The sequence below is a fragment of the Lissotriton helveticus genome, chromosome 1_1 (assembly GCF_964261635.1).
Source record: "Lissotriton helveticus chromosome 1_1, aLisHel1.1, whole genome shotgun sequence".
In the NCBI taxonomy this organism is placed as follows: domain Eukaryota; kingdom Metazoa; phylum Chordata; class Amphibia; order Caudata; family Salamandridae; genus Lissotriton; species Lissotriton helveticus.
In genome coordinates, this window is record NC_136057.1 from 1,012,852,413 (window position 1) to 1,012,870,265 (window position 17,853).

Genomic DNA, 17,853 nt, shown 5'->3' on the forward strand with positions numbered 1-17,853 from the left:
AAGCCTGGGCAACACTATATTTATTTACTGTTTACATGGCGCACAGTTGTTAACTAAAAGAGCGTTCATTCTAGATAGAGAAACTAATCCTATATATTTTATATTGACCATCCTTTCATTTGTGATGCTAAATACAGAAGCATGCTTCAAAAGGCAGCCGAAGTTTAAGAAAATACATTTAACGTAACCATAGTAAACCTGTTATATGACCTAATTACAACATATATCAACCCGCCATATTATTTAAACGTTCAGCATCCCATTCCCTTGTTTGCGTTTGTTCTATTTGTTTCATTAAGAAATACGGTCAGTGTAACATTGTCACACCTGCCAATTGTGCTCGATGAGGAAACGTGTCGTATTAGTCCTTCGTCTATATCTACAGCAGAATAAGAGCAAGACGTGTTCGAGGCTTGGGAAGCAACGTGATTAGCGTCTAGCAGCCGCTGCTTCCGGTTCTGCTGAGTACGCGCGCCCCCTTGTGTGTGTAGAAGCGCGTGAGGCGATAAATAGCGTGTGTGTGGCGCCGGCCCGTCTTTCTGTGCCTGAGTATAAGTGCGCGCAGCTCTCGCACCGGTCCCTGACAGCTGCCAGCGCGCCTAACCCTTCAACCCGCCACTCGTCTGGAAAATTATGGCATCTTCAGCAGCAGCACCACCCCCTGCAGTCCCTGTTGCACCTCTGCAGAGGGGCATCGTTAAGATGGTGAGAGAGGGGAATGGAGAGGGTAATAATCTGTTCCTGGCAAAAGCTTTTGCTACCATTGACCGCCAGTTATCCTGCAAACCACAAGTTATTTCAACTATCTGCATAACTCTTTCACATCTGGGAAGTTAGTTTATATTTTATCGTTGCCAGTTTAGAGTTATCGTAGCAGACTAATGATTGTGTGTGCCGCCTTTAACTTGATGTAGAGCTCTTATAATCGCAGTCTGCCCAGACCCATGCTTCTTATTATGCTTGTAACTAATCAACTATAGTGTTGACTACTATTATTGTCACACACACCCACATCACAAGCCCATCTTTTCCTTGCCAGTGAATTATAAATCGCCAACATTCTCTAGCTTAAAAAAAGCACAATCCAGCATTTTGCAATTGTAGTTATATATAGATCACTGTCATATATGCATAAATCAACAACGTTGCTAGCATATCTTTAACTTTTAAAATACCTTTAAAACGGTGTTTAAAAGAACGAGGCGTGCACCAAGCCCCTCTAAAACTTAATGAAACATTTCCCCAGCCTATTCGACTTCATTGATTGCTTGCACTGCGGCACAAACGTTTGCAAGAGATCGCTCACTCTTCCTCATCAACTTTTTCACAACGTGTGTATAAGCCCTGACACGAGTCAAACACTCCTTTTTTTTTTTTTTTTCCCCCTTTGAATTTTATATTTTACCTTACTCCTTCTTCAGATCTGGAATTGAATACTTCTAATCATTCAGTCATTGAAGGTAGTCGAGCCCACCAGGACTTAAGGAACTCAGGCAAATCGTTGCAACACTTTATCCATTTCCCTCCAGGATTTGTTCTACTTTTTTGTTTAGTTGGTACGCTTTTTAAAGCGTCTTTCGATCACAGTCTGAGTGCTGTCATTTCGTGTGGAACAATGAGATTTGTTTATGGGGATCTGTGTTGTCGATTTTAAATATTGTATTTAGTACTTTTGTACGTCATTTTCTCATTTATGGAAAGACATAAGTTCGGCTAGTGCTGCGGATGCCACCTTTGTGTTTGGGATGTTCCAATGATGATCCACATTGGCAGATTGGTCCATATATGCACTTTGTGGGTAGTGGGCAGTGGAAATCGGGGTTCACCCTCCGATACCAAGGAGCTGAGGGTAGTTGCTTTATGCCCATTGTATGGGTCAGTGTGCACTGGCTGGGCAGCCTTGCTTGTGCATATTGCCTGGTTTTAAATGGTGACCTCTGGTACCATTGAGTTCCTTGTAGTGGCAGGGAGCGTTTCTTGAGACTGTTTCACTTCACCAGACAGGGGCAGGCTTAAGGTGGTAGTGTAAGGGCGGAATATTTAAACTCTGGTAATTCAATGATCCTTCTACCATGCCTCTGAAGGAGGATGCTGCTTCTTACTACGGTTGAACAATTTAGAAGTGGTACTAGTAGAGTTTGATGCGAATGAGTGTTAAAAGTGGAGCTGGATGCTAGAGAAGTTGATGGGTCGTTTGTAATACAAGAAGGGATTTGTCATATCGGTACTTGCGTTAACGGTCTAGTTCAGCATCATTACGGTTCCTTGCCATCCTGTGGTGTCTTTAGAATCAGTGGCTTATCAGACTCTTTCTTGGGTACTAAACCTTTTTGGAGCACATATAGGCAGATTTACTGAGCACGCTAAGTTTGGTCTGAAACCACTACTAAAATGTGTGTCACAGTTGAATGTTTTACACAGTAGACACCATCCTCCTTTTTCAACAACTCCTGCTTACCAAGCATTCAGAATGTAAGAAACCAGGAGCTAGGACAGTTTCCAAACTTCGGAAACTAATTTATGCAGCTCTGCTATAGGGCAACAGGATAAATAGGCATTACTGACTACTGCCAATGAGGGGTGGTATTGCACTGTTTTCATACTTTGGAAGCCTGTTTTGTATCAACATATGCGGAAGATGATTTAATTTAAGCTTGCAGCCTGGCTGCACTCCGTGGAGACACTGATGTCCGTCTTATTTACAAGTCCTCTTAGGTTTCTGGGAGACCAATTTGATTTTTTAATTGCTAACATTTTAGGGGTTCTTCATCTATCTAAGTAAGTCTCATCTTAATCCAGCCCACAGCTTGCAGGTTTTAGGTATCTTCTTTTGGGCTGATGTAGTAGGTGTGGTCCTGGATCTGTTAGTGTTTTACGTTTCTCTGACAAGTTATCAACATTTGGGATGCCACATGCTGCTGGCTGAGAGTGTAGTTGGAGAGCATAGGGTGTACTCTCATTGTAGTTGGGGCACACCTCTACACACAAACATTGGTTCATACCTACCCAGTTTGTTGAATCAGGTGTTGGACTAAAATATGAATTGGCCTGATGGTCAGAACCTACTAACTTGACAGTTTGGTCGTTGGTGTACCCTTATTCTCCTGGGGTTAGTGACTACAGAATGGTTTTGGTGTAACACTTGGGAGTTTAAGGTCCTAGGCCTGGGCGGAGTTCTGCTACGTGGAACTCCGCAAAGTGGAAAAAAACTCAGCGGATTTCCGTTTGTGCTGATCTTCCCGCTGCTCTGGTAAAAATTCTACCCGAGTGACCGCTCGTGCTCGCCAGCTTATGGTTGACAAGTGCTAGTGTATTGTAGTTTCTATTTCCCTTATAGGCTCTGCGCATTGGAATAATATACACTATAGTTTTGGCATAGGACTGAGGTCAGTATGTCTCTATCGAGTACATTAAACTTAATTATTTTATGTGCCAGCTAACTCAGAGGTCACTAGAAACGTCTTGAATAAACAAGAAGGGAGTAGTTTCTGAAAACCGCATAAACATGACACCTATGTTTCCCCTAGAATCGGAACAGTTCTCAGAATCGTGGAAACAATAGATAAGTTTCACTCAATCGTGCATGCTTAGTTTCTTCAGAGTTACACAGAAATAGACTGGCGTTTCAATAAAAGGATTTGTTGAACAGTCTTATTTCTTGTGCAAGAGATATGAGCTGTTACAATCACAAGACAGTATGCAAAATATAATATGTACAGCGTAAGTAGTAAGAAGAAATAATACTGCAATAGCATGGTCTTTTAGCTATGACCTATATTCATATAAACATACATAAATAACACAGGCTAAAATGTGAATACTCGCCTGGTGCTTCTAAATAGTTCTACTCCAGTGTACCTAACCTAAGTGTAGTACAAGGTAAGTAGTAGGGGCTGTAAGCTATAGTATGGTAAGCTATAGTTTGGTATGCCAAGAGTACCTCTAGGTTCTAGTCTGCTCCATACCTTAGAATGAGAGAGGTTGGAAGCTCTTTCCGGATCACAATCCCTAACACCCCGTGAAGGGAGTCAGGACACTGGATTCTCTGCGAGGAGGATGACCGCGTCGGTTCAGTGCGTCAGGCGGGGACTCAAATTCCTTCCGAACTTGCCATGGCGAGCCGTATCGAGCTGTGTAGCCGAGCCGTGGTGTGCCATGGTAAGTGAAGGTATATTTATACCTGGAAGGTACTTAGGAATGCTAGCATTGACGTAAAGTCGGGCAGAGGAAGAATTCATGAATGAACCCCTAAGGAATAGTTGTTCGTGCATAATAAATGAGTTCTTGGAGAAACCAATAATCCAAGCAGGGAAAGTCCCAATGGCTTAAGGGTCTGGTTTCTAAGAACTTGTTGTGATGTGGGATGGACGGATGTAGGTGACCATGCCTGTATTTGGATAGCATGGCTGATGCCTAAATAAGGACTGGGATATTATGCCTAAATAAGGGCAATGTGAGTTGTTCCTATATTAGGGTATGATTTGGGAAACCTATGTACGGGTATCTAAATCGAAACACAACAATAAAAAAAATTCTACCTGAGCGGCAGCTCGTGCTCGCCAACTTATGGTTGACAAGTGCGAGCAGGGAAAAAACTCTGCTGCACTACGCAAACCGAGTTTTCTGCACTTCTGCAAGCTCCACAGAGTGCAGAAAACTCTGCAAATTTTCAACGGAGTTCACCGTCCAAGCCTAGTCCTAGTTATTATTTAGTGGAAGATTCTCTCTATTTAAGTTACAGAGAGCTATTTGTGATCTTGAGTGTATCTGGCCGTTGTTCCGTTCAACTCTGACTATGCAACGTGGGTCCTTATGGACTATCAGGTTGTCATGGTCTGTTCTTTTTCAAGGAGAGGTTCAGTTTCGTTCTACTTTCTTTATTGCTCAGCAGATGCAATTTTGTGTGAATGGTACTGCTGTACTATGCATTGCCCTACAAAGCATATTATGTTCACCATGTGACCTGCCGTTTTCTTTTAAACCATCTTTATTGGGTCTTTGGTATTTTCTTCAGACATTAAACATGTCGAGTATCACGATAAAGGAGTATACACACAGTATTGTAGTAGTAGTAGAAAAGCTTTATTCGATTTTTGTAAAATTTAAAAATCATAAAAGCAACAACATCAGAAAATCGATACGTAATGTACACAGATATGGCATTACATTTAAGAAAAACTGACAGGAAGAACAATAGTTTTATGAACACATTAAGCTTTTCCTTTTTCTAAAAACACTCTTTAAAAAACCGACCATGGTGGCCACACACAGTTCATCATGTAACAACTGGAGATACAGTAAAGCTGGGCGGCACTGATGCCAAGTTCCATGATTTTTCAAAAGTGGTTTAATCCACTGGGCTCTCTTTAAGGTAAAATCGACAGAAACAAATCACATGGAGGGTTGATTGTTCAGCCCTCCCATCGCATGGGCATTTAATGAGCATTTTTGACCAGTCGTTAATTTGTGGAAATGAAACTAGGCGAAAAAAGATGTTAAATCTGAACCTAGTAAGTAAAAACCTGTCAAACCCCTTGGTGCACCAATTCAAATAGGGTTGCATTTTGCCCAAAATAAGCAACAATTGGTGCCGCACAACCGATTCCTTGTTCAACTGTCCCTAGCCGCAGGGATTCCAAATGGTACCAGCAGTTATTCTTTAGGTCTTTCCTCGAGATCCTGCATAGCCCCTCAGGTTCGGTGAAGAACTCGGGTTTCCCCATGTCTTGACAGAACTTATGGATGTAAGATAACCACGCTATTTTGTTAGATTTATCAAGGGCCATAACATCACGAATGATCTCTCTGTTAAGTTCCAAATCAACTGCGGTCCAAACCCTGTGCCAGAGTAACAGTGGTTGCATCGCGATCAGATCACTAATATGACGGACCCCCAACTCAGCATGACAGTTAAACACAGATAAACTGAAAGGAACCGCTAAAATAAACCTTAAAAAAGCATTTTCTACTATTTGTAATTCCCTAGTGTCTTGAATGCCTCAAACACCAGCCCCATAAATGGCTGTGCTGACACATTTGGCCATATAAATTTTGAGTAGGATTTCGGGGGGTCTTTTACCCATCTTTCGCGAAAAAGCCATGAGTGCTGCAGGCGCTTTTTTAAAAGACAGGGTCCTACTCCTTATGGCGGAACCCCAATGTCCCCCACCCTCAAGGACTACTCCTAGATATGAAAAAGATTTGGTAGTCTGCACTGTATCCCTGCGTGCAAACAGTTTGCAGGTTTTGGACTTGCCCTTGGCGCACGTCATCGCAAAAGTTTTTTTTCACATTTAAAGTCAGGCCCCTAGAGTCCATAAAATTAATATAAGCATTTAAGGCTGACTGCAGACCTCTCTCTGTCCTAGCCATAATGACGGCATCGTCCGCATATAATAGGGACACCACTTGTTTGGAATTAATTCTGGGTGAGTCAGTTACTTTGGACACCAAAACATCCTCTAGGTCATTAGTGTATAAATTAAAAAGCAGTCGCGAGAACGCACCCTTGCCTCACTCCACGCTTCACATGGAAGGGCTTGGTGCATTCTCCACTAGTTCCGAATCTCGCCCTTGCCACACAGTATTGTACAACGTAGATGTTCGATGCCAACATAGCCCTGCACATCGAGATAGAACAATAACTTAGAAACATGAAATCAAGAAAAACCTTCTTCAGCTTACGTGTAGGAGGATAGCGCACAGCCTTTGTGGGCCCTCTAGACTTGCATAGCTAGGGAAGTGTTGCTCCACCATTCTGCAGGAATCTAGTCACTGTAGTAATGTGTGCCAATCAGAGCTCAAACCCCGGTCGTGGCAGGGGAGGGGGGGATGGGTGTTGGGGAACAAATAGAGCAAGAAAGACAGAGTGACACTATGCAGGGCTACCATCATTCTCCAAAATTGGGACCGACCATTGATAATTCACATCTAATTGATCATTTGTAGGAATCTGATGAGCATTATTTCCTTAAATTCTTTTGATTCAAAGGTAGTTGCTGGACAGATTGGCTAGCTGGGCTCTTAATTGTTTCGGTGTAATGAGGCGATTTTGAAGCATGGTCTGTCTTTCGCCCTAAAGTTTAATACAGCATTGTTCTTGTACTGTTCCTACATATATTTTTCTACTTTTATTATTGCAGATCCAGGATACAGAAAGACGTGCACTACCTGTGCATGTTTGAATCCCATCTTGTACTCCTTTTTCTTTTCAGTTTAGGGAAAAAACCCATTGTACCCTCCTGGTAGGTTGTTGAAACTGGTGAGTTCTACAGCTCTTTGGTCTTCAGTTTTCCTGGAAGGGGGCCCACCTAGCTTTGGTTGATCCTGGAGCAGATTTTCAAGGGCCATCTAACGGATCATCGCTACACAGCCGTACTTCAAACTCCCTCTGTTTGTACATTACCTCTTTGTTTGGTGGTTTTCAGGGATGTTGCTGCAGACTTTGGATGTTTTAGTCCGTTTAGTTGTATTGTTTCCACAAGAATCCGCTTTACTGTTGGTGCAATGTTCTTTGGTCTATTAGATGTAAGGTTCTCTGTGTGTACAGTTATTTAAAACCTCTACTGAGGACTGTAATTTGCAAAAACCTATAGATTTCCTGCTGGATCTAAAATCCTCGTTACTTAGTCTTCTAATTTAAAAATTAATGTCCACAATCCCTTTACAATAAATGGCATTGGCAATTATTTGCAAAAGCAACAGCATTCCAAAAAAGCATTTACAATGCAACGGTCTCGCCTTTGCCAAAGTTAGAGCTATTGGCATTGTAAATGACAACATTTTTATTTGTGTTGGTTTTGAAAACGGATAAATAAATGGCATTGTCATTTAAAATGTCAATAGCTTAATCTCTGGCAAATGCGAGACCTATTGCATTTGCAGCCACACACGCAGAGCCACACACGCAGAGCCACACACGCAGAGCCACACACGCAGAGCCACACACGCAGAGCCACACACGCAGAGCCACACACGCAGAGCCACACACGCAGAGCCACACACGCAGAGCCACACGCACGCACACGCAGAGCCACACACACGCACGCAGAGCCACACACACGCACGCAGAGCCACACACACGCACGCAGAGCCACACACACGCACGCAGAGCCACACACACACACGCACGCAGAGCCACGCACACGCAGAGCCACACACACGCACACGCAGAGCCACGCACACGCAGAGCCACACACAGGCACGCGCAGAGCCACACACAGGCACACGCAGAGCCACACACAGGCACGCGCAGAGCCACACACACGCAGAGCCACACACACGCAGAGCCACACACACGCAGAGCCACACACACGCAGAGCCACACACACGCAGAGCCACACACACGCAGAGCCACACACACGCAGAGCCACACACACGCAGAGCCACACACACGCAGAGCCACACACACGCAGAGCCACACACACGCAGAGCCACACACACGCAGAGCCACACACACGCAGAGCCACACACACGCAGAGCCACACACACGCAGAGCCACACACACGCAGAGCCACACACACGCACACGCAGAGCCACACACACGCAGAGACACACACGCAGAGCCACGCACACACGCAGAGCCACGCACACACGCAGAGCCACGCACACACGCAGAGCCACGCACACACGCAGAGCCCCCCCACACACGCAGACCCCCCACACACAGAGAGCCCCCCCCACACACACAGAGCCCCCACCACACACACACACACAGCCCCCCCCACACACACACCGAGCCCCACACACACACAGCCACACACAGGGAACAGAGGCCAGAAAAAACTATCACAACGAGGGAAGCCCCCCCACACGCAGAGAGCCCCCCCACACGCAGAGAGCCCCCCCACACGCAGAGAGCCCCCCCACACGCAGAGAGCCCCCCCACACGCAGAGAGCCCCCCCACACGCAGAGAGCCCCCCCACACGCAGAGAGCCCCCCCACACGCAGAGAGCCCCCCCACACGCAGAGAGCCCCCCCACACGCAGAGAGCCCCCCCACACGCAGAGAGCCCCCCCACACGCAGAGAGCCCCCCCACACGCAGAGAGCCCCCCCACACGCACATAGAGCCCCCCCACACGCACATAGAGCCCCCCCACACGCGCACATAGAGCCCCCCCCACACACGCACATAGAGCCCCCCCACACACACACATAGAGCCCCCCCACACACACACATAGAGCCCCCCCACACACACACATAGAGCCCCCCCACACACACACATAGAGCCCCCCCACACACACACATAGAGCCCCCCCCACACACACACATAGAGCCCCCCCACACACACACCGAGCCCCACACAGGGAACAGAGGCCAGAAAAAACTATCACAACGAGGGAAGGGGGGGGGGCAGAAAAGCAAGCACAACAAGGGAACAAGGGGGGGCAGAAAAGCAAGCACAACAAGGGAACAAGGGGGGGCAGAAAAGCAAGCACAACGAGCCACACACACAGAGGCACACAGCCCCCCACACACACACAGCCACACATACACACACACAACCCCCCACACACACACAGCGCCCCCCCCCCCACACACACACACAGCGCCCCCACACACACACACAGAGCCACACACAGGGAACAGAGGCCAGAAAAAACGATCACAACGATGGAACGGGGGGGGCAGAAAAGCAAGCACAATGATGGAACGGGGGGGCAGAAAAGCAAGCACAACGAGGGAACAAGGGAGGGGCAGAAAAGCACAGCAAGGGAACGGGGGGCAGAAAAGCAAGCACAACGAGGGAACGGGGGCAGAAAAGCAAGCACGAGGGAACGGGGGGCATAAAAGCAAGCACAACGAGGGAACAGGGGGGGCATAAAAGCAAGCACAACGAGGGAACAGGGGGGGCAGAAAAGCAAGCACAACGAGGGAACGGGGGGGGCAGAAAAGCAAGCACAACGAGGGAACGGGGGCCGAAAAGCAAGCACAACAAGGGAACGGGGACAGAAGAGCAAGCACAACGAGGGAACGGGGGGCAGAAAAGCAATCACAACGAGGGAACAGGAGGGGGGCAGAAAAGCAATCGCAACGAGGGAACAGGAGGGGAGGCAGAAAAGCAAGCACAACGAGGGAACAGAAGCAAGAAGAGGCAAGAAAACGGGCACAACAAGGGAACGGGGGCAGAAAAGCAAGCACAACGAGGGGCAGAAAAGCAAGCACAACAAGGGAACGGGGCGCAGAAAAGCAATCACAACGAGGGAACAGGAGGGGGGCAGAAAAGCAAGCACAACGAGGGAACAGAGGCAAGAAGAGGCAAGAAAACGGGCACAACAAGGGAACAGGGGCAGAAAAGCAAGCACAACGAGGGAACAGGGGGGGCAGAAAAGCAAGCACAACGAGGAAACGGGGGGCAGAAAAGCAAGCACAACAAGGGAACAGAGGCAAGAAAACAGGCACGAGGGAACTGGGGGAGAAAAGCAAGCACAACGAGGGAATGGGGGGAGCAGAAAAGCAGGCACAACGAGTGAACATGGGAGGGAGAAAGGCAAGCACAACGAGGGAACGGGGGGGCAGAAAATCAAGCACAACGAGGGAACAGAGGCAAGAAGAGGCAAGAAAACGGGCACAATCAGGGAACCGAGGCCAGAAAAGCAAGCGCTCACCGGCTGGGGTGGAGGACTCGGCAGCTTCTCTTCTTATTCCGGCGGCGGTCCAGCAGAAATGGCTCTCTGAAAAGCCCCTACATTTTTAGACTAGTGGCGTGTGTTTCATTCTCTCCTCTTCCCATTGGCTGGAATGTAAAATTCCAGCCAATGGGAAGAGGAGAGAAAGAACTTAAAAAAACACGCCCCTCAATCCTCAAAATACGGGGCTTGAATGGACAGACGCCCCTCTCCTCCAATGGCTGGCCTCCGTTTAGGAAGCCAGCCAATGGAGAAGAGGGGTGAGTTCAAGCCCCCACTGAAAAACATAAGATCTCGCCAGCGAGACTGCGCAAGCGCAGCCTACGCAGGCCGAGACCTAAATAGCATCCATGAAGTTGATACAGTATGTTTTAGTTAAAAAGATCATTTATATTTTACCTTTTGATTTTCCTTATTTGCTTTCAAACTGCATTTCAACACCCTAAGAATTTAACTACTTAACTACACATACATGTTTGGTTTGATCCCTTATACAGTAGCGTAATGTGGCTTCTGTCGCTCAGTTGCGTGCTCTAAAATGAGGTTTTGTTCTTCTATTATAGTGAAGGTATAGTAAGGAAAGAGACTGCAAAGTTGGACCAGGTAAACTTCTCATCACCACTCAAGTTCCCTTAACTCCATTTCCGTCAGTAGTTTATATGTCATCTTGGTTTGCTGCTTTCATGCATGTAATCATTAGGTAGTCCAAGAGCCGCATTAGGTCCTAGTATGCCCACCTTGCTCTGATATTTGGGCGGGAGTTAAACAATATGCTTTGAGGATCTCATTTTATTGGTCTCAGCAATCAGGAATATATATTCATGTGTCATTAATAGACTCCAATAACTAAGGAACTGACATTCTTGCAAAATACAGCAATTAGTAGAATCGGACACTTAAGCTCTTATTGTAAATAGACTCCTAATTCTCACGTGGCCAGTAACTCATGTCACTGGCCCCATCAAAATTATCAGGCCTGTGGATTTGCCGCAGACTTGGTAATTTTCTCCTGGACTATCTACCTACTGCAAGAAGGTAGATGCTAAGGGAGAAATATTAGCAGTAAATGAGGAATTAAGGGAGAATTGAGGTATTCCCCGTTATCCCGGTTATTGCCAATTTCTTAGTGGATCCCCAAGTTCCATCTTGGAATGGCCCAGAGTTACCCATGCCCCTTGTATTGGTAAGTCCATTTCTTGGGCCACTTGTAAGGGATTTGTGGAATTGAGTCTGTTGATCCACTCTAAAAATCTTTTTCATATCATTGATTGCTGTACGCAGCAGTGTGGCATGTGCTCTGTAGTTGGGCCTGACTGGACCTTGTACAAAGAGATAGGGAGTGGAGGTGCGTACCCACTGACTAGTAATTGGTAAAGGTTTCAGGAGCTCACCCCTATGTGAGTGGACATTTCTGTGAACCTAGGACTACCATGGATATATCCGTGCTTAAAGGACACATCTGTTGGCCCAATCCCCTGCTGTCCATGATGTGAACGACTGAAAATACATTTATGAAGTGCAACTGCTGCTTCCATTGCGTGATGCAAAAGGTGTTTTTCATCTAAAAAATGATCCTCATGGTAAAGGATCTGTCAGCTGACACCATGCTTTTGTAATGCATGTGTTTTTTAGCATTCCCCAAACTCCTAGGTAGGTGCTGCAGGCTGCACATGGAACTGATGGCATTGACTTAGATTCTGTTCACCCTGCCCATTCAATCCTTGGAGGCTCATAAAGTCCCACAAGAAATGGGTGAGATCACCGAGAGATTTAATGGCTGGTTCAGGGGCCTCTTAAGCTATAAATGTGTAGGATCCTTGACGGTTTAACATGATCCTACCAGTTTGACAGCACATCAGTGCCAGAATATATTAGTTTTTTCACAAGTCTCTAAGTGCTGTAAATAATGGCTGTTACCACAACCCAATTGATTAGGGCTCAACGTATCTTCCTCAGAAGACTGCATTGACCTTGCAAGCATTCAGCAGGTGAGATGCAGGTCCTATTAGGTGTTGCCAACATGTTCAACTCAGTAAGCCATCTTGTCAGGTTGTAGCGTACAACAGGAGGGCAATAGTGTCCCATTACAGCGCACACTTCCTTGACGGAGTTTGAAGTGGTAGCTGTGAATCCCTCATTTTACTGTGATGTCCCATGTATTTTTATGGCGTGCTTTCTGCTGTTACCATGGCCTTGCAGTGCCTGTCTGGTTCAGATCATCCTTGGCTTGGGGCATTCCATCACAGATCGTAGACAGGTGTTTGTGATTTTCCATAATAGGCAGTGCGAGGATGTTTGATGATTGATGCTTAATGTATGTTGGTGTGCCGAGAGTTCGAACTAAGATGCTTGCATATTGAGCACTAGCATTCCAACCTAAATAGAAGGTTAGGAATTGGTAATGTCCAACTGCAAGTTTCTGTGAGCATTTCTTAATTGAAGTGAGCATTCCAATTGCGAATGTAGTGCATTCTAAAACTGAGCCATTACAACCTCTGGTTCTATCACCATGATATAAGGTTGTAGAATTTCTAAATGTACTGCTTTCAAGGTACTTTTGATGATTAGGGCTCTTTTTTTAATTAAATTTGATATTCACACAACCTCCTGCTGAGGGTGCCTTTGTACCTACTGTTTAGGTTCTTAGGAGTTTTTGGCAGGTGGGGATTCATATCCATAACCAGTATCAACTCTTCTTTCTCTAGTTGAAACTTCGAGAGAACTTTCTGAACCAATGGAAAGGGAGGGAAAGTGTAGAGCAGATGTTATGGCCACTTTATCATCAAAGCGTCTGCTTCCCAGGCTTTTGCCTCTGGAAAAGTGTATCAGAAACTGCAAAGAAGGGAATTGAGCCTCAATGAAAACCGGTCCATGTAGGGTGCCCCAAAATGTTTGTCCAGGATGACTTTTCAAGCATTTTATCAGGAGCTGGCAGAAGTGAGATGGGACGATAGTTACTGAGGTCTTCAGGTGCCCCATTGTTCTTTTTCTTAAGGGGTAATACTGTGGCGGGTTTCCACATCTCCGGGAAGATGCCTGTTGCTAAGGAAGAGTTCCAGAGGTGTACAAGATTTTTAGCTATTGAATGGGCCACTATACTCCATAATTTAAGGGGGCAAGGGCTGTCAGTCCTGTCAGACTTAATCGTAGCCACGATGCCCCCAAAGGTATTATAAATCGTGCGGATTTTGTTATCAAAGAAGTCGGCGATGTCGACGCAAAGGGAGGGGGAGGTTGGGACTTCTATTTCTGCTGCTTGGGGTTGAAGGAACGCATCTACTATCTTAAATAGTGCCTTGCTAGAGTTCTCTGCTGTCTTAATACAGTTAACAATGTACTCTCTACCGGCGGATTTTATCATTTTTTTGAGCTTTTTAAGGGCAGATGGGTACTGTAATGTGTCAAACTAATCGTGGCATTAAACCATACTTTACTCCCCTTGGTAGGAAGTCAATCGGGTGTTAGCCTAAAAGGCGCTCTTCAAAGGTGAAGCTGCTTTTGGTGGGCAAATGATGACACTCTTGAGTGGCGGCCCTTTGGTTGTGTAGACAGGCTGGCGGCGGAAACAGAGGTAAGACCAGAGCACAAACAGGTTTTCCCGTTGGCATGTAGCCCATTGGTAGCCACACGTCAAGGGTGGGCTGCCAAGCTCCTATCATCCAAAGAAGGGTTCAGACATATTGAGAGTGGGCAGAAAAGTGCACTCTGGGATTGCTAGATGCCACACATACCCGGAAAGTCGTCAGAGAGCGGGAAGCATCCTGGTACCCCATTGGCTAGTGACCGCATCAACATCCCCCCAGGACACTTTCTCGGTATACATATGGAAACTTTTGGCACCCTGAACCTTAGATCATGCCAGAACTGGATAAAGTAGCAAAGAAGGACTGCCCTACTGACCCATGGACTAGGCAAAGAGAGGATGCACCTCCTGGTAGACAGCACCTTGGGCTAGCGAAGAGAGGACTGTGCCTGTGGCTTGAAGAAAAGTCACTCCCAAGCTGCAGACCAAAGAAGTAACTCCAAGGGTAAGTGGGCTGGTTTAGGAACCAGAGCCATCACAGCTGAAGTAGCCCAACTCTGCAAGTCAGTAGCCGCTGCTGGAGAAAATAACTGCTGACTGCCGCTGGGCACCCCAAGAGACCGATCCTTGATGGCCAAAAGTTGCACCTGAGTCTGCCAGACCCAGAAGTGTCATCTGAGTCCAGATTGGTCACCCAAGAGGGACACCAGCCACCACTAGAAGGAAATAGCTGGGACCACTGTGGAGGGAGACCAGTAGTTCGGGTACAGCTGGCCTTCTACTTTCTCAGAGGGCTTAGAGGGACCCTGACCTCTGTGGCCATAGGCTCCCCACCTGACCTGTGGACCAAGGAATAACCGCAAAGGCACACCTGTTGACCATGCAGCACCCAGAGCATTCTTGAGCATCTTCTGTCTCCTACATCAGCAGCATCAGGACCACTTCATTAAAGTCTACGGCAGGCATGTGGAAAAGGTGGGCACTGGACTGGAAAATATTTTGGTCTCCAGGTAACTGTCCAGATACTCTTTATTGGCCCCACTAGACCATCTCCCTGCCCAATTTGGTAATCCAAATCAGGCCGTAGTAGTCTAACACAAGTTTTAGTTTTCAAAAGTTTGTAAACTTTACGGTTTCCAATGCTTGTTTGTAGTTAAACTGTTGTAAGTTTTTTTTCTTTCAAAATCTGTATTGCTGGAACCCTCAAGTGGATTTTGCTAATCATAGATTCTAAAAATGTATGAAAATATATTCTATTTTTATAAATTGGTGTTAGATTTCTTGCGTGGATTTCTTATTTCATTGTTTGGTACTTTTTAAATGCTTTACACTAGTTCCTTTGTTTAAGCCTTGCTGCCCAAAGCCATAGCTACCCAGTATAGAGCTTAAGGTTTTACAAATGATCCTGACTGGACCCAAGACAGTATTCCACGGTACGGTCGCACAATCATACCTTATAATACAGCCAAATCCTCACAAACACAGGTGCATACTTTGCAGGAGTAAGTTCTGTGAGTAGTACAAAAATGTTGCAGGAATAACCAAACATAGGCAACACCATTTGAGCATTAGTTGCGAAGTTTTCCAGAAAAGACAGCGATTATTGCTTTCGTAATTACTGGTCTTAGAATTTGCATTTCTTCGCTAAAGTTGGTATTAATCAAAACAGTACACATTTGGATACCCTTGTTGGGCTTAGGTTTCTCTGAGCAGTTTCTTTTTTCATAGTTTTTATGTAAATGTTTTTGATAACTTGCAAGTGGTAAAAGGGAGTCTTTGGCACATCTACTAGGTCTAGGATCAAATATAGTTCACCTCCTCTTCCGTCCTCCTCTGCATGGCTCTCCCATCCCACCTTCCTTGAAACCAAACCACGTTTACTACAGCTCCAACCATGGCTGCTTAAGTGTCCTTTAACGACCTTACCCGGAACTTTAGTTTTTAAGTCATCCTGAAACAGCTCTGCTGCTGCAGTGGTGTCGTTTTGAACTCCACCCTCCCTTTAAGACGCTAATCACAGAACTGAAAGCGTTCCAGCTTCCTGCTGGACCTATGGGTAGTTGGTTCTGCAGCCTGAACTTTAGACCGTCCTTGACGCATGCTTTCGTAGCAGCCATGTTGGCACAGCTGCATTTTGCCTTTGGACAAGAAAAGCACTATTGTTTCTCAATTACGTTTTTAGCAATTTAACAGAATGTTTGTCATGCAGGTGTTCATAAAAGAAAGTTAATGTTTTTTTTTCTGGTTATAACAATGTACTCACATTTTAAAATGTTTCCTTATCTAATGAGTTTATAAGCAGTTTTCACACTTCTACATTTCTTTATTTAGATTTATTGGTTCAAGCATGATGCCATATCTCTTGATATGCGGCTTCCATTTGTCCATAAATTGTGAATTTGTTCCAGTTTCGTAAATTGATTCTAAAGCAGTTTCAGCATTTTGGCCATGTTGAAAATATATTGCCTTGCCGAATTGAAAGTTGGTGTTTACTAAAACCGCTTTTTTGTCTTTGCACAAAAGAGAAAATGTAGTGTTCACATCCACTGAAAGAAAACCAGCCCGGGACCACTGCCGAATTACACATTTTGCTGCTTAGATGCTGCAGACGTTCACTAAAAGGGCGTTCATACTAGAGAGATAAACAGACTATAAATTTTAGATTGATTTATCCTTTTATGTTTTTATACCAAATTCTAACTTCAGAAGCATGCTTTAGAAGACCTTGAAGTTAGAGAAACTTTTAACGTAACCGTGGTAAACCTGGTATAGGACCTAAATAGAACATCAATCAACCCAGCATATTATTTATATTTTCAGCATTTCATCTTGTTTGAGTTTATATTTGTTTCATTAAGATATATGGTCACTATCAGCAGTGGAACATTGCTCTCCCCCTACCCTATTATCCCTCCTTTTGAGGGTAAACTCATTTTGTGAAACAAACCCCTATTTTTTTAATGATTTTTTTACAGACTTTAATGTTCACAGTTCTCTCATACCCTTACCCCAAAAAACCTCCTGTATTCTAATTTAACTTAAACATTGATACGTTTTCTTTTCAGTTTTTTCACATCGTTCAATGTGGTTTAATGGCATTTTAAGACGAAGCCCTGAAAAAATTCATGTTTGCTCCAAATTAGCTTTTGAAGGTTGGAAATCTTGCTATATGGCTATTGTTGCATTAGACCATCCACTTGATTAAATGTACCTGATTTGTTAACCTCCCTGAAATATACGTGCTAACTTTTCAAGCGGAACATACAATGTGGTATGCACTTTGAAGGGAGTTTAGACCACTACAAGGCAAGGTGGATGCTGGAGGAGCAAGATTACCTCAGACACTTCCATTCTGCAGGACCTTGTGTCAATTCTGTGTGAACTTGTGCTTTTCAGGGAGGGTGTGGGGGACAGCACCTTTGTTTTATATTATATGTGTCATTTATGTATGGTGCAAATGACTGTATAAACATACAGCTCATTATTGATGTAGGAGGTAAATATAGGGGTCTTTCTGGTTTCGAAAGAATTACTTGCATTGCTGACAGTGGAGCAGTGGTGGTGGTCTCACATTGTAATTCCTGGTACTGGGATGTGCTTAATGTCTGCTGCTTGACAGTCACTTGTAAATGGGTTCCAACAGGCTCTGGGCTTTACTTTTTCAGTGTGGGAAGTATTGATGGCACCTCTTAAGTGTCT

The 17,853-nt window shown here is 45.3% G+C and overlaps 1 protein-coding gene across 1 annotated transcript in view; it reads left to right on the top strand.

Annotated features, from left to right (window-relative positions):
• The first annotated feature begins 404 nt into the window (after window positions 1-404).
• The window catches only part of SND1 (staphylococcal nuclease and tudor domain containing 1), a 2,092,018-nt gene continuing 2,074,569 nt past the window's right edge, over window positions 405-17,853 (top strand). The window contains exon 1 of the mRNA XM_078677758.1: window positions 405-705. Coding sequence (XP_078533884.1) covers window positions 634-705 — 72 coding nt within the window. The 5' untranslated portion in view covers window positions 405-633. The remainder of the gene's footprint in view (window positions 706-17,853) is intronic.